Genomic DNA, 19,136 nt, shown 5'->3' on the forward strand with positions numbered 1-19,136 from the left:
GAGAAACTGGACTTCTATGAGAGAGGAGAGGGGATAAGCATTTGGGAGAAGTCAATGTTGGTTTCCATTTGAGGAGGAAATTGTTTGGCAAAGAGGACAAAGTGAGTATATTGGGCACTGTAGACCCACGGGGGATGTGAAAGAAACCAATTTCTGTTCTGAGGGCTCTCCAGAAACTGTGTGGCTTTATCTGGGATGCATATGTGAAGGCTGTATCTTGTTAAGCTGACAAGTACCTCCTACTTTCAAAATATCTGCACTCTCAAGCACTAGGAATTGAAGTATTTATGGGCTCACACATACTAGGCAAGTGGCAAGTTCTCTGTCATTGAACTGTCTCCCCAGCCTTTCACCTTAGTGAGACAAGGTCTACACAATTTCTCTTCTCTGAATAGTTTGCATTTTGTAGTTTTCAAAACACTTTCTCAAAGCTAATATTTTTTTTTTTTTTGGCTTCTTGTTCTTTTGTACATTTAAGGGTTCTGATGTTCCCATTCACAGTGAAATCTCATGGGCCTTAAACCTTCCTGGCCAGTGTGTTTTATTTTGCCTTTTCAAGTCATATGAAGTTGCCATCATAGTCAAGCTGAGCAGCGTTTTCAATGGTCAAACAGTTGCCTAGAGCGTTGGAACTCATTTTCAGGTGCAGCCAAGCCATCACCTCCAGGCTACATCTGTTCCAGTGTAGCTATGAATTTAGCCCTACACAAAATCATAAACTTGTTGAACATTGTTAGATATTTTAAATCTTTATCTGTGCGCATATGTGTGTGAATGTGTGTATACTCATTTATTTGTATGGGTGTAGGTATATTAGCATAAAATACCAATGACTGGATAAGCTTATTAGTCTCCACTTTCTACAGTATTTCATAGAGGTGCTTTCCCACTGGGTATGACAGTCTAACTTGCTTTAAAGCTTTCAGGGATTCTTCTTTCCCTGCCTCTCATTTTCCCATAGGGGTTCTAAGATTACAGATATATGCTACCCTGTCCAGTTCTGAGGAGGTTCTGGGATTTGAACTCAGATACCCATCCTTGAGCATTAAGTACTTTACATACTGAGCCATTGTTCCAAATACAAAATATTATCAGAGTTTTTCTTGTTATCTGATTACTCAGTTCTCAATATGTACTTTGTAGATGACAACTACATTATAATATAATATAATATAATATAATATAATAGTATTATAGTAGTAGAAGGTTAGACACAGCTGCTTACCCCAATATAGTGTGAACTTATTAGTGAGCTTCAGGATCTAGCTCTCAACTTAGATCAGCGATATGAACTTTTGTTTCCAAGGTAAATTTTCTTTTTACATGTGAAACAATTTGATTTGAGGCTTTCATGTTTCACATTTTATCAGCCTTCTCTTCTGTGACCAGTTCTATTCTTCATGAAGACTTACTGTCCCAAGCATCTTGCTTTATTGTCAAGACATGCAACAATATCGTAGAAATGAACCATTTTAAGAAATGAACTAAAACATTCATCAGAAGTAAAGGATGCAGGGGAGGGAAGCATGGAGAAAAGTGGTCCTAATGTGCTTGGTGCTTTTTCTTTACTGCAAAGTTTTAGATTCTATTCAAATCTGAGGACATTATAATTTGTTAAACAATGCTGAAGAAATGGACAAATTTGTTTTCCCAAACTATTATTGTTGTTGCTGTTATTGTCATTAACATACACCATTTACTGAGTATTTGTTATTTTTCAGGCACTCTGCTGTTTTATGAGACAGGCATTAGTGTCCCCACTTACAGTTCAGGAAACTGAGGCACAGAGCAGTTCAGTGGCATGAGGTCACACAGCTGGTAAGTGACAGCTCCAAGACTTGAACTCTCTCTGACCCTTACCCTTAAGCTTTCATTTCTTTTTTCCATTTGCTTCTGCTGGTTGGCTTTTATGATTCTCCCCCACATCACTTTGTGTACTTTTCATGTCTCCCAACAATGGAGTGAGTAGGCCTTGATTCAAGAGGCTTTTAAGTCATGTCCCCTTTCTGATATTGATGGGTTTTGAAAATAAAAATAAGAATATTGTGGGCCTTCAGAATTAAAGCTGGAAGGTCACATAGAATTGCTTTCTTTCATTATTATAAAAAAAGAAAAATGACTAAATAAATAAATAAAAGCAATAAATTATCAAAAAATTGATGTTGCCTCTGGATTTTGGCAAATATGTTTCCTTTAGAGCTGACTTTCAGTGCAGTAAAATTTGAAGTTTGTCAAACTAAAGCAAACATTCATGAACTATGTTCCAGGCCACTTACCACTTACTTTATACACTAGTATCTATAGTATCTACTTGGGCTTAGGTACATCACAATGCATTCTCTCTCTCTCTCTCTCTCTCTCTCTCTCTCTCTCTCTCTCTCTCTCTTCCTCCCTCTCTCCAACCCCCACCCCAGGAGTATTTATTTTATTTTTCTTTTGTTAAAAATATTTTTCATACTATATATTCTTATTACAGTTTCTCCTCCCTTTAATCATCCCAGTCTGCCCCCCTTCCCATATGGATCTATGCCCTTTCTGTCTCTTTTTAGAAAACAATCAGAAATCTAAAAGACAATAATAAAATAATAAAGATAAAACAACAAATTAGAATAGGACAAAACAACCAAAGAATAAAAAGAGCACAAGAAACACATATAGATGCGGAGACATAAATTCACATATATGAGTCCCATTAAAACATAAAACCAGAAACCATAATATATACACTAAAGTAAAAAAAAAAAAAGGTACCCTGACTTAACGTTATGAGACAAAGAACCCCCCCCCAAATGTTGTTTAGATCATTTTCTATTGCTCATCTACTGTTGGGCATGGACCCTACTCTTTAAAAAGTAACCGGTTTTCCCAGTGAGACTACCTTGGAAAAAACTAATTTTTTCATTTGCAAATGTCTTTCAATTAGAGACAGCATCTGGGTTAAGGATGGGGGCATCTTTCCACTTCTTTCAGCTCTAAAATCCCAGCTGGTGCAGACCTATGCAGGTCCTGTACATGTTACCACAGTTTCTGTGAGCTTATATGTGCACCAGAATTTTACATATAGGCAGGTTAAATGGGTCACAACTTTACAGAAAAGAGCAGAATATTAAAATTCAGACATCATAACCATTAGCAGTTCCTTTGATGGAATCAGCAATGCATGCTATTTTATTCCAGCTATGATGCCTTATAAAGATAGATATTGGAAGATCTGGGCATGTATGTCAAGTGGTAGAGTGCTTGCCCCGTATTCATGAAGCCCTGGAGTTTGATAACTGAATCAATCAGGTACAGTGGTATATATCTATAATTGTAGCATTAGACTGGGGGAGGCAGAAAAATCTGAAGGTTAAAGCCATCCTGAGATACATTGCTAGTTTGATGCCATCCTACAATATGAATGTTTTTTATGGAACCTGGTTATAGATGGCAATTCTACCTGATATGTACACTAAAACTAGAGACTGCCAAAGCTCTACCAAGCTGAACAACTATTTGGGAAAATAACTGAGACAGGAAGACAGAAAGAAACTACATATAGAGCAGTGCCAGATCAGTCTAATAGGGGTGCCCTGTATTTGAAGAATTATAGTTAATAAAAAAGTAATGGTCAAATTATAGAGACTCATAGAACCAAACCAGAACAAGTTGATTTTCATATAACATGAACAGTATACCCATTTTACATATATTAAGTTATTTCCTTATAGTGAAGCCATACATGATTGTAACCATTTGCATTATACTGTAAAGTGGGAAAGCAAGAATGAACTTTCTCAGAGCACAAAGAAAGAATGAGGTAGAGTTTAGCTTTGGATCAAAGAAGACTAGGTCCAGAGCCTATGTCTTTTATTTACTATATATTGTGCTGTGGTGTTTTTATTCTGATTGAGCTTGGCAACCATGAATAGCAGTATTATGGAGAAAAGATGAGGGTCTTAGAGATGATAGCCCATTGAATCACTTTTCCTAGCTACATTAGAGACAGTCAACAAGTATGGATACATGGCATCAGGGAAAATAAGTAAGCTTGAAGAAAGACAGAACAATGAGACAGAGATGAGATACAGAAGTAGGAGCTCAGGGTCAAACTTCTGTTTATTACTGATTGCACAGTGACCTTGGACTGAAGGATTAACCCATATGCTTCCATTTCCTCATTCACAAGAGAGTGGGGCAGTGCTGCAGACTCTGCCAGAAGGATTCATTTGGGCCCTGCTGATTGGGAAGTGTCAGCAGGTTTCCATCTGGCTGGACCCAGCAGGCCAGTGGGAAATCTGGGTCTGAAGCTCAGGGGAGGTCAAGGTTATGAACATCCAGAAATGTATGAGCAGCTATTGTTAAGTGGGAGGGGGTTTAGAAAGTTGGGGGGATATACAGAGGAGAAGGAAAGCAAAGAGAAGAGGACAGATCAAAGAAACAGCAAAACCATCTGCCTGCTCTGGCAAAGTGTTTAGGATTGATAATGAGCCTGCCAAAGAGCCAAAGAGCTTATTGCAGTTTTTAGGGCCATTGTTTTGTACATAGTACATTTTGGGATGGGTTTAAGTTGTCCTGACTTCTTTCTACACAGCAATGTTTTTTTGTTGTTGTTGTTTTTTTTGGTTTTTTTTTGTTTTTTTTGTTTTTTTTTTTTTTTTTTGTTTTTTTTTTTTTGTTTTTTTTTTTTTTTTTTTTTTTTTTGTTTTTTTTTTTTTTTTTTTTTTTGCCTACACATGGTTCATCACATGTCATGGTGGCAAGCCATGATGATACTGATTTACTAGGTTTCCACATTTGTTGTTTCTTTGAATGAAATGAGTTTAGTGTCAAGACCTCAGTAATAGCCTCATTCGTATGTTCATGTACAAAGATTAAACTCAGTATTCCCTGCAGTCTCTGTGCCCCTAAGTCATCTTCATTCATAAGAAACATTGTATCTTTCATGAGAAATTACAGTATTTTTGATATTATATATATGCATTGAATCTCTTAATTTAACTTGGAATTCTAAAGCCCAGTATATGACTGATGTTAATGGTAACTCCCCAAAATGGGCTCAGAAATGGCATGTGTTTCTATCTTATTCATTTTGTTTTGCTATGAAGTCTCTTAGTACACATCATCCTGTCTGTCTAGGCTGTTTACTCTTGCCTGAAGGCTCACCTCAGCAGGGTATGCCATTAAAGAAATCACAAATGCAATCCCAAGAACCCTTGCAAAAATAATTTAGGTTCTTTTTGAAAGCCTTGAAGACCTATTGATATTTGATGTGTGTGTGCCAGGGGTACGGGGTTCTACTTTCTATTGTCAAATTTTCCACAACTTCTTGTAAAATTCACTATTAATTCCCATTAATTTCTGTAGATGTTAAAGCTCTTATTCTCATTTCTTCTTTCCTCTCATGTGTTTTCCTCTCCCCTTTCTCTGTTTTTTCCTCTTTCCATCTCCTTTCTACCCTGCCCTTTTCCTTGCATAGCCAGCCTGCCCTGGAGTGCATTCGTTTATCCTCTGATACCCAGTTTTGCTTTCTTCTCTGCTTTCTCTCCCACAACCCTACTTGTGAGCCCTGTCAAAACCAAGTCCTGTTCCTTATTATCCACCCTCATTAGGGAGTGGAGGAGGAGGGCATTTTATGGTTTGCCCCTTGTCTTGGACTATTGATTTCCTAAATGCTAATTATCAAAACAGAACTAAACTTTTTTCAATAAAACCAGTAAAGCATTTTCTTGGCCAATGAACATGCATTTATCTTTTTTTGATTTTGTGTGAATCCATTGACCTTTGTGGACTGGGGAAGCTAACACTGTAAGGAGTCTTTTTCTGGCTTTTAAAAAAATATTCATTTACAGTAAACACAACCATATATGTATATATAGTTTTTAGTCTTGAGTGGATTCCATATGCAGAACATGTCTTAATAATCATCTACCTATTCAGATGAAGCATAGTGAGGATGAAAAGTAATTCTACATCAGACATTCTTCTCTGACCTACTCCTTTCCTAGCTCACACAACATGGGGGGAATAGTAATTGAAATCCCTTTGAATATGTTCTTGATTATTTGTATGAAGAGATTAGTTAAGCCTGGTGAAAATCTACAGGATGAATGTCAAATGTCTTCCCAGTGGATATTCAGTGAGAGCCAATGGAAGATGGATGGGTGGATATATTTTTTAATTGTGTGAGGGGAGTGCATGAGGGTGAGAAGTGGTCTGATTATGAATGTCTGCATGCTTTCTCTTCTATTCTACCTCAGATTGGTTTGAGAAGGCACTTTTGTTTCCTATTTTTTTGTCACTATTGGAGGAAGGCTCTGTAAGTTTCCCAGTGAATCAGACTCAGGTGATGGTAGCAATAAGCTTCTCTGTGTTCATGAACTATTGACAAAGCTTAATGATAGTGAATCTTGAACAATTGGGAAAGGTATGGAATTCTCCATGTACTTGATTTTTGTTAGCCTTTGCCACCTCCCTAGGGGCTGAGTCTACATTTAGTGATATGGATACCTGTTTTGTGATGTGCTGGAGGACTTGGAGAATTGAAAACAAATCCCTCACCTTTTCAGCCAATTTAGTTCTACCCAGCTAATTATGTACTATATTGAACACTAAATGTATTCCCATTTATAAAACACTGTAGAGAATACTAAAATCTATGGTATGTTTAAGGTTTAGAAATTTGACAAAGATCTGTCATGTAACTTTCTCTCCACATTTATAAAAAAGTATTTGCTAAAGAGTGAATATGGACTTCACTGATAGAAAGCTTGCCTAGTAAGCCCATAACCCCCAATTCAGTTCCTTTACAATAGAAAACAAAAAGAAACTCACCCAAATTTCTTAGTAAGCCGATTTATGAGCAAGAAATTATTAAGGAAAATGAAGTGCCTTTACTACTTCTCTTTTTTTTATTTATTTTTTTATTTTTTATTTTTTTAATTTTTTATTAGATATTTTATTTACACTTCAGATGGCATCCCCTTTCCCCATTCCTCCCCCACCCCCCTTAGGAAACCCCTATCCCATGCCCCCTTTCCCTTTTTGCATTTATACATTTTTTAAAAATAATGTTAATCATAGGCTTTATAAGTTTGGAATTGTTCAATCAGAGGTGTAGCCCACTGACCAACCTAGATATAACAACTATCTTTGACTGGTGGAGATACTTGAACCTCTGCCTCCCTGTCTCCCCCCTCTTTCTCTCTTTCTTCACCTAGCTTCTCCTCTCTTTCTTCTCCTCTTCTTACTCCTTTTCTTCCTCTCAGTACTCCTCCTACCTTAGCTCCTCCTACACATCACCCTTCCTGTTAAAATGAAACTTTTCTCTCAAAATACAATTAGAGCATAATTATGCCAATTTGTACCAGTGAGGTACAAGATAGTCCTAATACCCAGTCCATCATTTTGTTGACTAACCAGCACCTCTGTCATCTATCCTAACTAAAACATGTAGTTCTGAACCGGGCTTTAGGATGAATGTCAGCTGACGACCATCCACTCAAGTCTTTTCTCTTAAGGTCAATAGCTATATGTTTTCAACCCCATCAGAAAACAAAAGAAACTCACCCAAATTTCTTAGTAAGCCGATTTATGAGCAAGAAATTATTAAGGAAAATGAAGTGCCTTTACTACTTCTCTTAAGCTGTGAGTATAATTTGCCTTTGGAATATATTTTCCTTAAAGCATTTTTTAAAATATGAACTCTTCCAAGAGTATGAGTAACTCACACTATTTAAGAATTTGAAACTAATTGTAGAAAAAAAAAACCAGTAAGCATGTATTTGCTATATTATTAGAACCAGAATAGTTACAGTGAATGAAAGCTATAATGAGTAGAATATCACTATTATTGACCAGAGAATAAGTAGCAAGTATTACTTAAGATAATAAAGTTTTGAAACTACAATCCAAACTGATATATCTTTCTTAGAATGTAAATGAAGGAACGGAGGACAAGACATAGAAATAGCCCCTGGCCTAGATTCAGGCTCATTTTCCACTGTGTGCATATCCCTGCTGAAACCTTGCAAGGGTATATTCATAATTTCATTAATTCAGTCACCATATTGTTAAAATAGGCAAAATCATCCCCACTACAGAAAACTGTTGTGCAACTGATTCATAATGGTGTTCACATGTCTTAGTTACTGTTCAATTTCTGTGCTGAGACACTATGACCAATACAACTTAGGAAAGGAAGCATTTAACTTCAAGCTTGCTTACAGTTTCAGAGTGTTAATCCATGATCATCATGGTGGGGAGATGGTGGCAGGCATAGCAGGCATGGTGCTGGATCAACAATATAAAGCTTATATCCTGATCCACAAGCAGAGATTGAGAATGGTGTGGACTTTTGAAACCTCTAAGCCCACTACTAGCGACCCACCTCCTCCAACAAGGCCACGGCTTCTGATCCATTCCAAAATATTTCCACTAACTGGGAACCAAACACTCAAACATATGAGGCTAGGGGGACCATTCTCATCCAAACTTCTATACCATATATTTCTGAATGCATAGTCTCCAACCTTAGATAAGCTTAGAATCCCTTACAAAGCTCTGTAGCCTACCACCTAATTATGAGAAACTTGGCATTTGTATTTTGTATTCTCTATTCGTCCTGTTTTGCTCCTTTGTTTATTGAGAAAGGGAACAAGTTTCACGATACTTTCCCCTTTAATTAGAGAAGTTTTGTTCAAAAATTACAATTTGAGTGATTGAAATACTTGCATCCATTTTTTTTTCTGTGAATAACATAATAACCCTTCTAGAAAAGAAAATCTTAGTGACTTTTTCATTAATTCATAATAGTAGACTTGGCATTTACAAACAGGATATGACAGTATGTGGGATGTTTTATCCAATTTTCTGAGATAAGTAATTAACATAAGTAATATTTTTCATTGCCAACAAAGTATGTCATTTTCTTTTCAGGTAATTAATTGAGGAGAGCTATGATGATATGGTGATTCAGGCTGCTTGTGCAAATTTGGCTTAATTATATAATCCTATTGAAGAAAACCTACTCCCTCTAGTTTGGGGCACAAGAATGCAAGAGAAATGTGATATTATTAAAAATTATATTCCTTTTCTCTTGAAAATATGCCTTTACTAGACAGACATTTTGACCAACTAAGCCACATAACCTTCATTCCTGAAAATGGGTCTTTAATATTTTATGTTTTTAATATATCTCCATGTTCATTTGCTGGAAGAATCTCTATACTACTTATCAATTTTAAAATGTAGAATTTTAAAATGTACCATCTGGAATAGATAAAACATTTTCATCCCATGTTTAGTTAGTTATCCATGTAAAATTATAAATGAGCATTATTAGAAGAAATATTAAATAATTACTTTGGTAACCAGTGAGAACAAATTCTTATTCTTCCTAAATATTTCACATATGCTCTTAACTTCAGTAATATACTGTGCTTTAGAATTCTAAAATGAAGGGAATAAATGCACGGGTGCAGCAGGGTACTGCCACTGTATCTATGTTATTAGTAATTAGATGTCTTATTAAAATGAAATATTTCTTTTGGAATATTACAGTAAAACACTGTCTTAATTTTTAGATCCTAGTTTACTTAAAGGCTTTTTCATATTATAATATATGGATAGAAATTTAGATAGTTATTGCAAATTTGCTCAAACATAATCAGGTACAAATTTAAATAAACACTATTAATTTTCCTTTGATGGACTATTTTATGAATAAGCATATGTATGTAATACATGTATACTCAGCTATTATTTTCTCTTACTGGAGGACATTAAGCTTACAAACAACTATTTAGAAAAAGCATTCAAAATATTCAGGATGACTTTTCTCTGATGAAATTCACTAGCCTTTGTAACATAGGTTGATGTGTGTGTGTGGGGGAGAGAGAGAGAGAGAGAGAGAGAGAGAGAGAGAGAGAGAGAGAGAGAAATAAGTTTATGTTGATGATGTGTTCTATCTTTTTAAGATGAAGCCGCTAACATAACCTGACTCTCAGCTGCAGTTCCGTAAGCCTCAGAGATCCTTCCATTTCTGCCTGTCCTCCATAGCACTGGGGTTACTGGTGTACATGTTGCCAGCCCAGGTTTTTTGTGTGAGTGTGGGAATTCAGAAATCTAAAATCAGGTCCCTGTGCTTGGGCAGCAAATGTTTTCTTCCACTGAACATCTTTTCAGACCTAGCAGTAATTTATTATCATCTGAAACATTTATAATCCCCTGAGTTGTATAGGCAGCAACATATTTCTACAGAAGCACAGCTGGAAAGGAAGTTTTAGATTTCACGTGGAGGTTTTCATTGCCATCAGTGGATGTCCTATTTAGAGGCTGCAGACTCTCCATCCTTTGAAGTCAACCTGTGGATTTACTTTTACCAGATGACAAGAAAATTAGGCAAGAAACAGTCATTGTGTATCTTCTTTTTAGGGTGGGAAGGATATGGAGAAAGAGGGTGGTTTGTGTGATTGGTTTCCTTTCTTGTGGTAAGAGGTATTTAAGACATTGGAGATTTCTGGGAATTCAATCATGTGCCAAGGTAGAGTAAAGGGAAAGATAGTGACATCTTGTTACTTCGTGGAGTAAGAAGAGAAAACGCTACCCTGGATTCCCATTCTGCTAATCAAATGCCAAACGAAATGCCTCCAGAATAAAACAATAATAAAAAGTATATCTTTAATGTGGAGTTATTGGTCCTCACTGAAGCCTCCACAGCAGTAGCAATGAAACCATGATAGGCAGAAAAAAGCTATTGGATGGTTGGGTGGAGTTAAAATATTATGGCTACCCCTCTCATTACTCCTCATAAATTAATAGCAGAAAGTACAAATCGAAGGGGAAAACAATTCCAGCAATTTAAAACAGCCAAGGGAGCAAGATATGTAAGTGTGCTCAACAAACCAACACCAAATTGCTCATTAAGATAGGGATGCCTGGATTCAGTAAAAGGTGGCTCAAACTGAGGGTACTCTGGATGAGAGCACTCCATAAGCACAAGCTTACAAAAGAGATGATGCTCAGAACCAACTTCTGCAAGCAATGCAGAAGTCCTTCCCATGAGTGTCCGTGCAGAGTCTCTCTCTCTCTCTCTCTCTCTCTCTCTCTCTCTCTCTCTCTCTCTCTCTCTCTCTCTCTCGCACACACACACACACACACACACACACACACACACACACACACACGCACAGAGATGGGGGAGGGAGAGGTGCAGAGGACAGGGGACGGGGAGAGTGGAGAGGGGACAGGAGACAAGGGAGAGGAGACAGGGGACAGGGGAGAGTGGAGAGGGGACAGGGGACAAGGGAGAGGGAACAGGGGACAGGAGACAAGGGAGAGGAGACAGGGGACAGGGGAAAGGGGAGGAAAGAGAAAACAAATTTTAAAAAATTCCTAACTACAGCAAAAATAACCCAGACCATGTGATTATATAACTCCACTATGAATGGGAAAGGGGTGGTAGGACAAAGCCCTTTTCTTTCTGTCCCCAAATACCTTTGTTCTGTAGGGATTGAGTGTTATTTATTTTCTTTTTAATCTTTTTCTTTTCATTTCCTTGTATCCTTTTAGCATAAAATGCCTGACCTATTGTCTTTGCCAGGTCTCAGTAAATGGACCACCAGATTTACCATGGAAAATTGTTCATAGAGGTTTTAACATTAGCCTTGGTCACTGTGCCCTCATCTTTATTGAAAACGAAAGTTATTTTGGAACTAGAGAGATAAACACTCTGATATTTAATTAAATTTTCAAAATGTTTGTGATTAAAATTACCCTGATATGAACTACATGTTGCAACAGGTTAGATATTTCAAATTAACTTTGTAATAAGTTAAAAACAGGTCAAGAGACAGGAAATGAAAACTAGACGTAAGCAAGAAAGATCCCTGCAGAAAAAGGTTCATAGAAAATTCTTTTTGAATGACTGTTCTTATGTCTATTGATTAAGCCCTTGCAAAAGGGTACAACATGACAGAGCAGGATGTACCAAAGTAAAAATGTCAGGAAATGAGAACGACCATTGGAGAAAATGTGTTTATCTTAAATTTGATAATATTACATTTCTTTCAAGGGAGATTTGGGTAGTGGAGATTGGTCTGAAGCATGTTGACCTTATAGATGTTTCTGAAGCCACTCTTTCTGTGACTTACTCATCCTAGAACCAGGGAAGATGTCACTTGCTTCTTTATGTGTGACCCTTCCAGCAGCCTGTAAAGTAAATGGTTTCTAGCCTTGGGAATTGCATAGTATTGTAGCATTGTTCATCAAACTGTGATGCTACACTATTGACAATCTCCATCATCAAAGACATCATCTCCTTCAACAAAGACAGGACATTTGAAAATCCATTCTTCATGAAAGTGTTGCACATATGCACATAAATGTACATGTGGCTTATGGGGAAGTCAAATAATTATTATGTGCTGTAGCTATCATCAGAACAAGAAAATGAGCATGAGCAAGCCTCCTGAGGCTCCATAGAACCACCAGTTAGCCAGAAATAACACCTAGCCAGAATTCTGTGCAATAGTGATGCCTTTTGGAAAGTTTTGTCTCATTTCATTCGTTTTGTGGCATGTAGTTGTAGTCTATTTCCATTGTTGTTGAAATTCATTGAACGAATATATCACAAATCACTCAGCCACTCATTTGTCAGGGGGATTGACATAGCTTTCATGAATGAAATTTGAGACATTCTGTTGATATGAATACATTGCTACATGCGCTTTGGTGAATATCAGCACATTTATGTTGGATGCACATCTACATTTGTTGGGCCAAAGTGTGTTTTAAGCATGCTCATTTTTAATTCTGACTTTCACTATTCCAAAACATTTGCATGAGGTATCTGCTCCCCTGCAGTGTATGACCAGTTGCTTTTCCATCTTTCTGCAATGCCTGTGACGCCCCCTGCTCCCGCCTCTTTCCATATGGCCATTCTGAAGTCTTACAGAGTGGATTCGCATTGTAGTTTCTGATTGCATTTCTAAAAAAAGGACAGTTGGGTAAGCAAATTATAGAGTGTCAGTGCAAGGAAAAAAAAAAAAAACTAATGATTTCCCAAATAGGACACTTGGCAAAGTTTGCTAACCTTTAAACTTTTATCCTTATATGTAGATAATGTGAATGTTGAAAAACGAAAACATAAAACTTTGCTTGTCACATAACTGAAACCTTAATTGTTTCAAAATCCTAATAATGTAATACATTCTCATCGATCTTCCTTTCCTCCTTCCCAACCCTCCCATATATGCCTCATGTCTCTTTTAAACTAATTGTCTATTAACTAAATAATCATTTCATGCATATACATATATGTATAGACATTTATTCCTAAATATAACCTGTTCAATCTGTAAGGCAGTACTTGTATTTTCAGGGCTAACAATTTGGTATTGGATAATCAATTGATGTCCTCTTTCCGGGAGAAGAGTATTTCTTCTGCTGTCACCATTTCTTAGTTGCCTGTAGTTTTTCATGTAGTACTGGGGCCTCATGAGTCCCCTGCCCATATAAGCATGTCTAGTCTTTTCTGGCTATAAACATGTTCATTGTTTTATAGCTTTGTTATCTAGCATATCCGAAACCCAAATAAGTGGAGCTTAGCTATTCAGCTTGTTCTGTTGTTTTCTATTTCTTACTCACACAGTCATAAATAGAATGAGGAGTTATACAGTGATATTCTAAATCTACAGTCCATTGGCCAGCATGAGAAGCACAAGCATAACAGTTCATATGACTGAGGCTTCCTGCAAGGCCACTAATGTTGTGGATAGGATGTCCAGTTAGGACCAGATAACGAACCCAATAACAATTAAGAGAAAAGATTCTACAGCACGGTGAACCCACCAGCACAGAGAGATGTCCACATGGCTAAATTGTCAGCCATTGGCCAGCTCGTGTTCTATCACTCCATTCAATCACGAGCTATCTATTAGCCATCCTTTCCAGAAGAGTTACTTTATCATTCTGAAAGACTAGAAGCCAATCCCACTGAATCTTTCAAGGGAGGCTCAGCATTTGAGTAGTTTATCAAAAAGCTATGCAGTGGCAAATCCACTTGCTAGCTACTCTACCCCTTAAGTTCTGGAGTGTTTCACAGGATCTCAATAAGGCCTTGTATATCTCATTTAATTTCATATTCTTCATTTTAAAACATTTATAACAAGATAAAGTCCCACTCAAAAATTCTATAAATGTCAGGTCCCAGATGGCCTGGCTTAACACTTTCCTATAGATGTTTCTAATGTTACTTCAATGATTTTGCTTATGTGTCTCTGGATGAGAATACAGAAATTGCCTAGACTAACAATTCTTTGTGACAGGAGGCTACAATTGGTTGTGAAATGTTTTAAGTTAGTGAAAATACTGACCACTCTTAACCAAGTATTCATTTTTCTGTAGATATAAATCTCAACAGGATTTCTCTTAACAATTGTGACATTCCCGGAGCAAAGTCATTCTTACTACACTTGCTTTATGTTTGTTTTTATCTATGACAGGATCTCACTATGTAGCCTTGGTTGACCTGGAACTCACTATGTAAACCAGGCTGGCTCAGAATTCACAGAGATCTGCTTTGTCTCCCAAGTGCTGGGATTAAAGGTGTTCACACCAAACCTGACTTATCCTTAATTTTCAAGGCAAGCCCTGAAACCTCATATGGACTGCTAGTCAAGGTCATATTTAACACAATGGGAGAGCTCTGGTGCTTTGCATTTACAAGTACTGAACTACTAAAATGTTGAAGTGTCACCCTTAAAGGAATGAACCCTCTCAAAACATATCTCACATAAACTCCCAAATATCCCCAATAGGTATGTTCCCTGTTGGAAAAGAAATGATATCTGTCTCTAGTTTCCTACATACTTGGTGTGCTTTCGTTGGCCTTTTCTATGTTGTTGGCAAAATTCAGAGCAAAGGAGATGGCACACCTGCTATATACTTTTCAACAGCTAGGATGGGGCAGCTTAATGCAATGTCGATGTAGTGCTGTGTGTCCAGCTTGACTGTGGTCACCTTCCAATCATGAGAATCTTGGGAGAACGGGCTCCATAAAAGTCTAAACCAAGTATAGGCTATTTCTGTGGTTCTGGTGGTCATTCTCACATCACTGAGTCCTGCAACAAAGATTTCAAAGCAATGGAGACTAAAAAGTTAATGGTGAGCTTAGTGCTAGGCCAAGATATTATGCCTTTGTTATTTAATGAAAGTCTTCCCCGGCTTTTCACTTCCTACTTCTACTGTAAGAGAATATTTCTGACACTTTTGGTCTTTTGAAAATTTGGAGCACTGTCATTTTCTTTTTTTACAAGTAGCTGCTTAATCTGTAATATAAATTGTTCAGTTGAAGATCACATTAAGTAATGCAAGAGAATTCTGCCCGGATCTAGAAAATCTATCCACTAATGTCAAGTGGCTGAGTAAGATGTCATTGTCTCCCCATGTAGCCACTAAAGGAAGAGTGAACAAAATGCCTTATGATAAAAGATGGCTTGAGCAATGATTAGTGACTTTTTCTTAATGCATTCAACTTCCATAGATAATGGGCTTTCATGTTTGTGTTTTTGCCTTGATAAATGGAAAAGTCATTTATATGGGTAGCTCAGTACTTTTTCTCCAAGAACAAAGAAATGAAACTATATTCCCCTTAGGAAGTGAATACGTGCCTAGTACCTTGCCAATACATTTTTTATTTTTTTACATTTGAGGCACGTATCCATAGTATTATATACAAGACAAACACTATACTATGTAAATGTCTAAGCACTTTCAGATATGTTTAAATCATATCTAGTTTGTACACTAACTGAAATTTTAATGAAAATGTGGTAAATGTCAGTTTTTTCATAATATTAGTTACACAAGAATAGTGAACAAACATCTAGATTATTCCCTTCCAGAAGAGAGTTTTTTAGTATGTACATAAATAGGTAAATTGTTTTGTCTTTCTCATCCAATTTTTCATTTGGTTTCAGTTTCCCCATGAGGCGGGAATTTCATCTTGTCTATTAGTCTAGAATTCCAAAAGTGCTAAGGAGCAAAATCAAAGCCACTATTAAAACAAAGTGACAAGGGACTGTGCAGATAATCACTATGTGGTTTATGCATACTTTAGGATATTATTCAATCTCAAAAAGGAAGTTCTGACATGCTCTAACATGAATGAAAGTGAAGACATTCTTCTCAGTGAAATGTTGCACTCACAGAAGGTCATGGGCTTCTTATATAAGATGTGATGGTCAATTCTGTAGAGACAGAAAGTAGAATGGTGGTCTCCAAAACCTGGGAGAAAAAAAAATCATGAGGAGCAGTTATTTAACACGTACAGATTTGGTTTGGAAAGTGTATAATAGAGTCAGTTTGGGAAGGTGGAAAAAAGAAATCCTGGGGCTGGATGATGATGGTGGTTATACAACACTGTGTATGTACTTAATGGCAGTGAGTGAATTAGTGCTTCAAACAGTAAGATTTATGGATTTTTTTAATGTTGTATGTATTTTCTCACAATAAATCAAAAGAAAAAGAGAGATTGATCTATCCAGCCCACTCTTCATTCCTAGCTACTTTGTCTCAGGAGGCTGCAAAGAGGTAACAGGGAGCCTTTAGCTTTGATAATTTTGTCTTGAAGAGCTGACAGCCACAGCAGTTCAGGAGCAGTTCCAGCTTTAATACCTGGCTCAGGTCATTGGGAGCCTCTGAGGGAAGTCGTTACTTACGATGGTTTAAACTTCCTGGGGAAAAGATTATAAAACATAGAGAAATCGAATTGTATTATAGTTTTTTAAGGCAGGAGAGGAATAGCCTGAAAAATGTAATGTTTGCTGTCTCTAAGAACAAGTAGAGGACGCTCACCTGAAAGTATCGAAAATGCAGCTCCTCCCTCATTTGCTTGCTTATACTTATATTTTTGTTTGCCCCAATGTGACAAGCCTAATGATTTTTAACTCAGTTTTCAAATATGTAACAATATTGTAAAAGATGCTTCAAAGTTTGCCCTGAAGGGAAGCATTGCCTTTTTTTGTATATATTTAAACAAGAATATAGACTGCTGGAAGCTATTGTCAATGCTGGATGGAGCCAATGTGATGTCTGTTTCCATGATGTTGCAAAAGTCATTACTTTGAGATCTATTCATAGCCCAGAGTTGCTTTTTTGACCTTCGATTTATTAAATTAAAAAAGCTTTAAAAATAGACACGGATCCAAATGAAATGATGAAAAGCCAGGGCACATTTCCCATTTCCTTTTCCTTATGAATATTTACCATGCTGAGAGAAGGGCACAGGTACATACATATACATGGAATGTAAATATTATAAAATATTATAATTATAACCAGAATGTAAATGTTACTTTTGTGCCTCTGTGTGTGTGTGTGTATGTATGTATGTGTTAATGAATGCTTGCATTCATGCCTGTGTTTGCGTGTGTTTGTGTGTGTGCATGTAGAGACCAAGAGTTGACATTGGGTGTTTTCTCAGTTCTTCATCTTAATATTTAAGTTCACCTTTTAGCTAGTGTAGCTAGCTGGCTTGCTCTGAGGATCCTCTGTCTCTGCTTCCCACATATTGAGTGAATCCTAACACTATAAGGCACTTAGATAGGTACAGGGAATCTGAATGGATCTCCAGCGCTCATGCTTGCAGGATATACCCCATCCCCTCTCCACTGAGCCATCTCCCTAGCTGACATTACGTTCTGGTTGAAATTATTTCTTGGAAACCACATCATCTATTCCTTTCTTCTATTTTGTTTGTCTCCAGTAACCATTGCTTTATTCTCAGCAAAGTGCCACTGCTCTGCTGTAGGGCCACCTGAGGGGAAGAACTACTGTTCTCCCTTCCTCTCTTTCAAATGCATTCAGGTATAGCTTTGTTCAGGGTAAGGCTGGGTGCACTCAGAGTCTCATACAGGACATTTAAGTCTGCTGCATAACCTCCATTGATAATTAGGACCAGGTCAGGGACTTAACCAAATCTCCTAGTCACACTTGGGCAAGCAGCTCTCTCTGAGGTTTGGCTATAGACTTCATGCTACTTTTCTCTTCTTCAAGATTTTATTTTGATTACTCAATATTTGCTTTATTTTTTCTATTTCTGGCAGAATATCATCTTGGACGCAACAAATAGAGATCCATTTATTGACTGTGCAAATGGCAATTGCCAGTTCAAGTTACTAAATACGAAATGATATCCGGCACGTATGCCTCGGAATGAATTGGGTTATGTAATTCTGCTAAGAATGGCAGGGACCAGGATGCATTGAGAACAAATTCTAGTAATTGCAAAATTTTGCCAGATTAAACCAGTCAATGACTTGAGCTGAAACATGCCCAGTTCCTCTGGAATCTGAGAGTATAGCTTAGTAGAGGGTGGACATCCATAAATATGTACATTGGTAAACTTAACATTTTCATCTTGATTATTTTATATCAAAACCAATCATGTGGGGAGAAATGAGAGGAAGATGATTCATATGATGTCATCTTTGTACTCAAATGTCCATTTCATACATATCTGAGTCACTCACTGTCAGTCTCTAAGTTCCTGAGATGTTAGGAGCCATGCAAGGCAACTGGTAAAAATTCTGTTTAGTCCTTCCACAAATTAACCAGGTATTAAAATTTCTTCGTGCTCTTGTTAATTGCTGCATCTCTTCACTAAGTTCAAAACTGTCTATTTGGTAAGTCCTCAGTCCATGCTACACGGTCCTCTAGACAGAGGGCAGCTCCATCTTTGAAAATGGACTCCAAGACATGAATCTATTTAGGAATGACTGTGTTTTTGAACAGTTCAGTTTGCTGACTGGCAATGCTTTCTCTTTCTATAATCATTTATTTTCTAATCACTTGGGAGAAACTTGGAGTTAACTGATGGGTTCATCTGCTAACAACCTCAAGTCATGAAAAGAAACCAGTGTTTAGAATTATGCAGACCCATATAAAACTCAGAATCCTTGGAAAATTAACAGACATCATTTAGTATTACTGTTGTTTTATCAGCTTATAATCATTAGAAGATGATGGAAATACTCTGGGATAAACATAAAAGAAACTGGAGCATACTAGCTGAATATAATACTTCTGTTTTCAAAACTACCACAAACCAGGTTTTTCTTGAAATATGGAAGACCATACACTCTGATGGTGCAGTT

The 19,136-nt window shown here is 37.1% G+C and overlaps 1 protein-coding gene across 5 annotated transcripts in view; it reads left to right on the forward strand.

The window, feature by feature from the left end:
* Frmpd4 (FERM and PDZ domain containing 4) overlaps positions 1–19,136 on the forward strand; it is a 617,514-nt gene that overhangs the window by 217,585 nt on the left and 380,793 nt on the right. For 2 of the 5 annotated variants that reach the window (XM_076919095.1, XM_076919094.1), the window contains exon 2: positions 1,722–1,818. The exons of the other annotated variants lie outside the window; for them this stretch is intronic. In XM_076919095.1, the coding sequence (XP_076775210.1) occupies positions 1,802–1,818 (17 nt within the window). In that variant the 5' untranslated portion in view covers positions 1,722–1,801. The remainder of the gene's footprint in view (positions 1–1,721; positions 1,819–19,136) is intronic. 5 annotated transcript variants of the gene reach the window in all.

Source organism: Arvicanthis niloticus, chromosome X (genome assembly GCF_011762505.2).
Source record: "Arvicanthis niloticus isolate mArvNil1 chromosome X, mArvNil1.pat.X, whole genome shotgun sequence".
In the NCBI taxonomy this organism is placed as follows: domain Eukaryota; kingdom Metazoa; phylum Chordata; class Mammalia; order Rodentia; family Muridae; genus Arvicanthis; species Arvicanthis niloticus.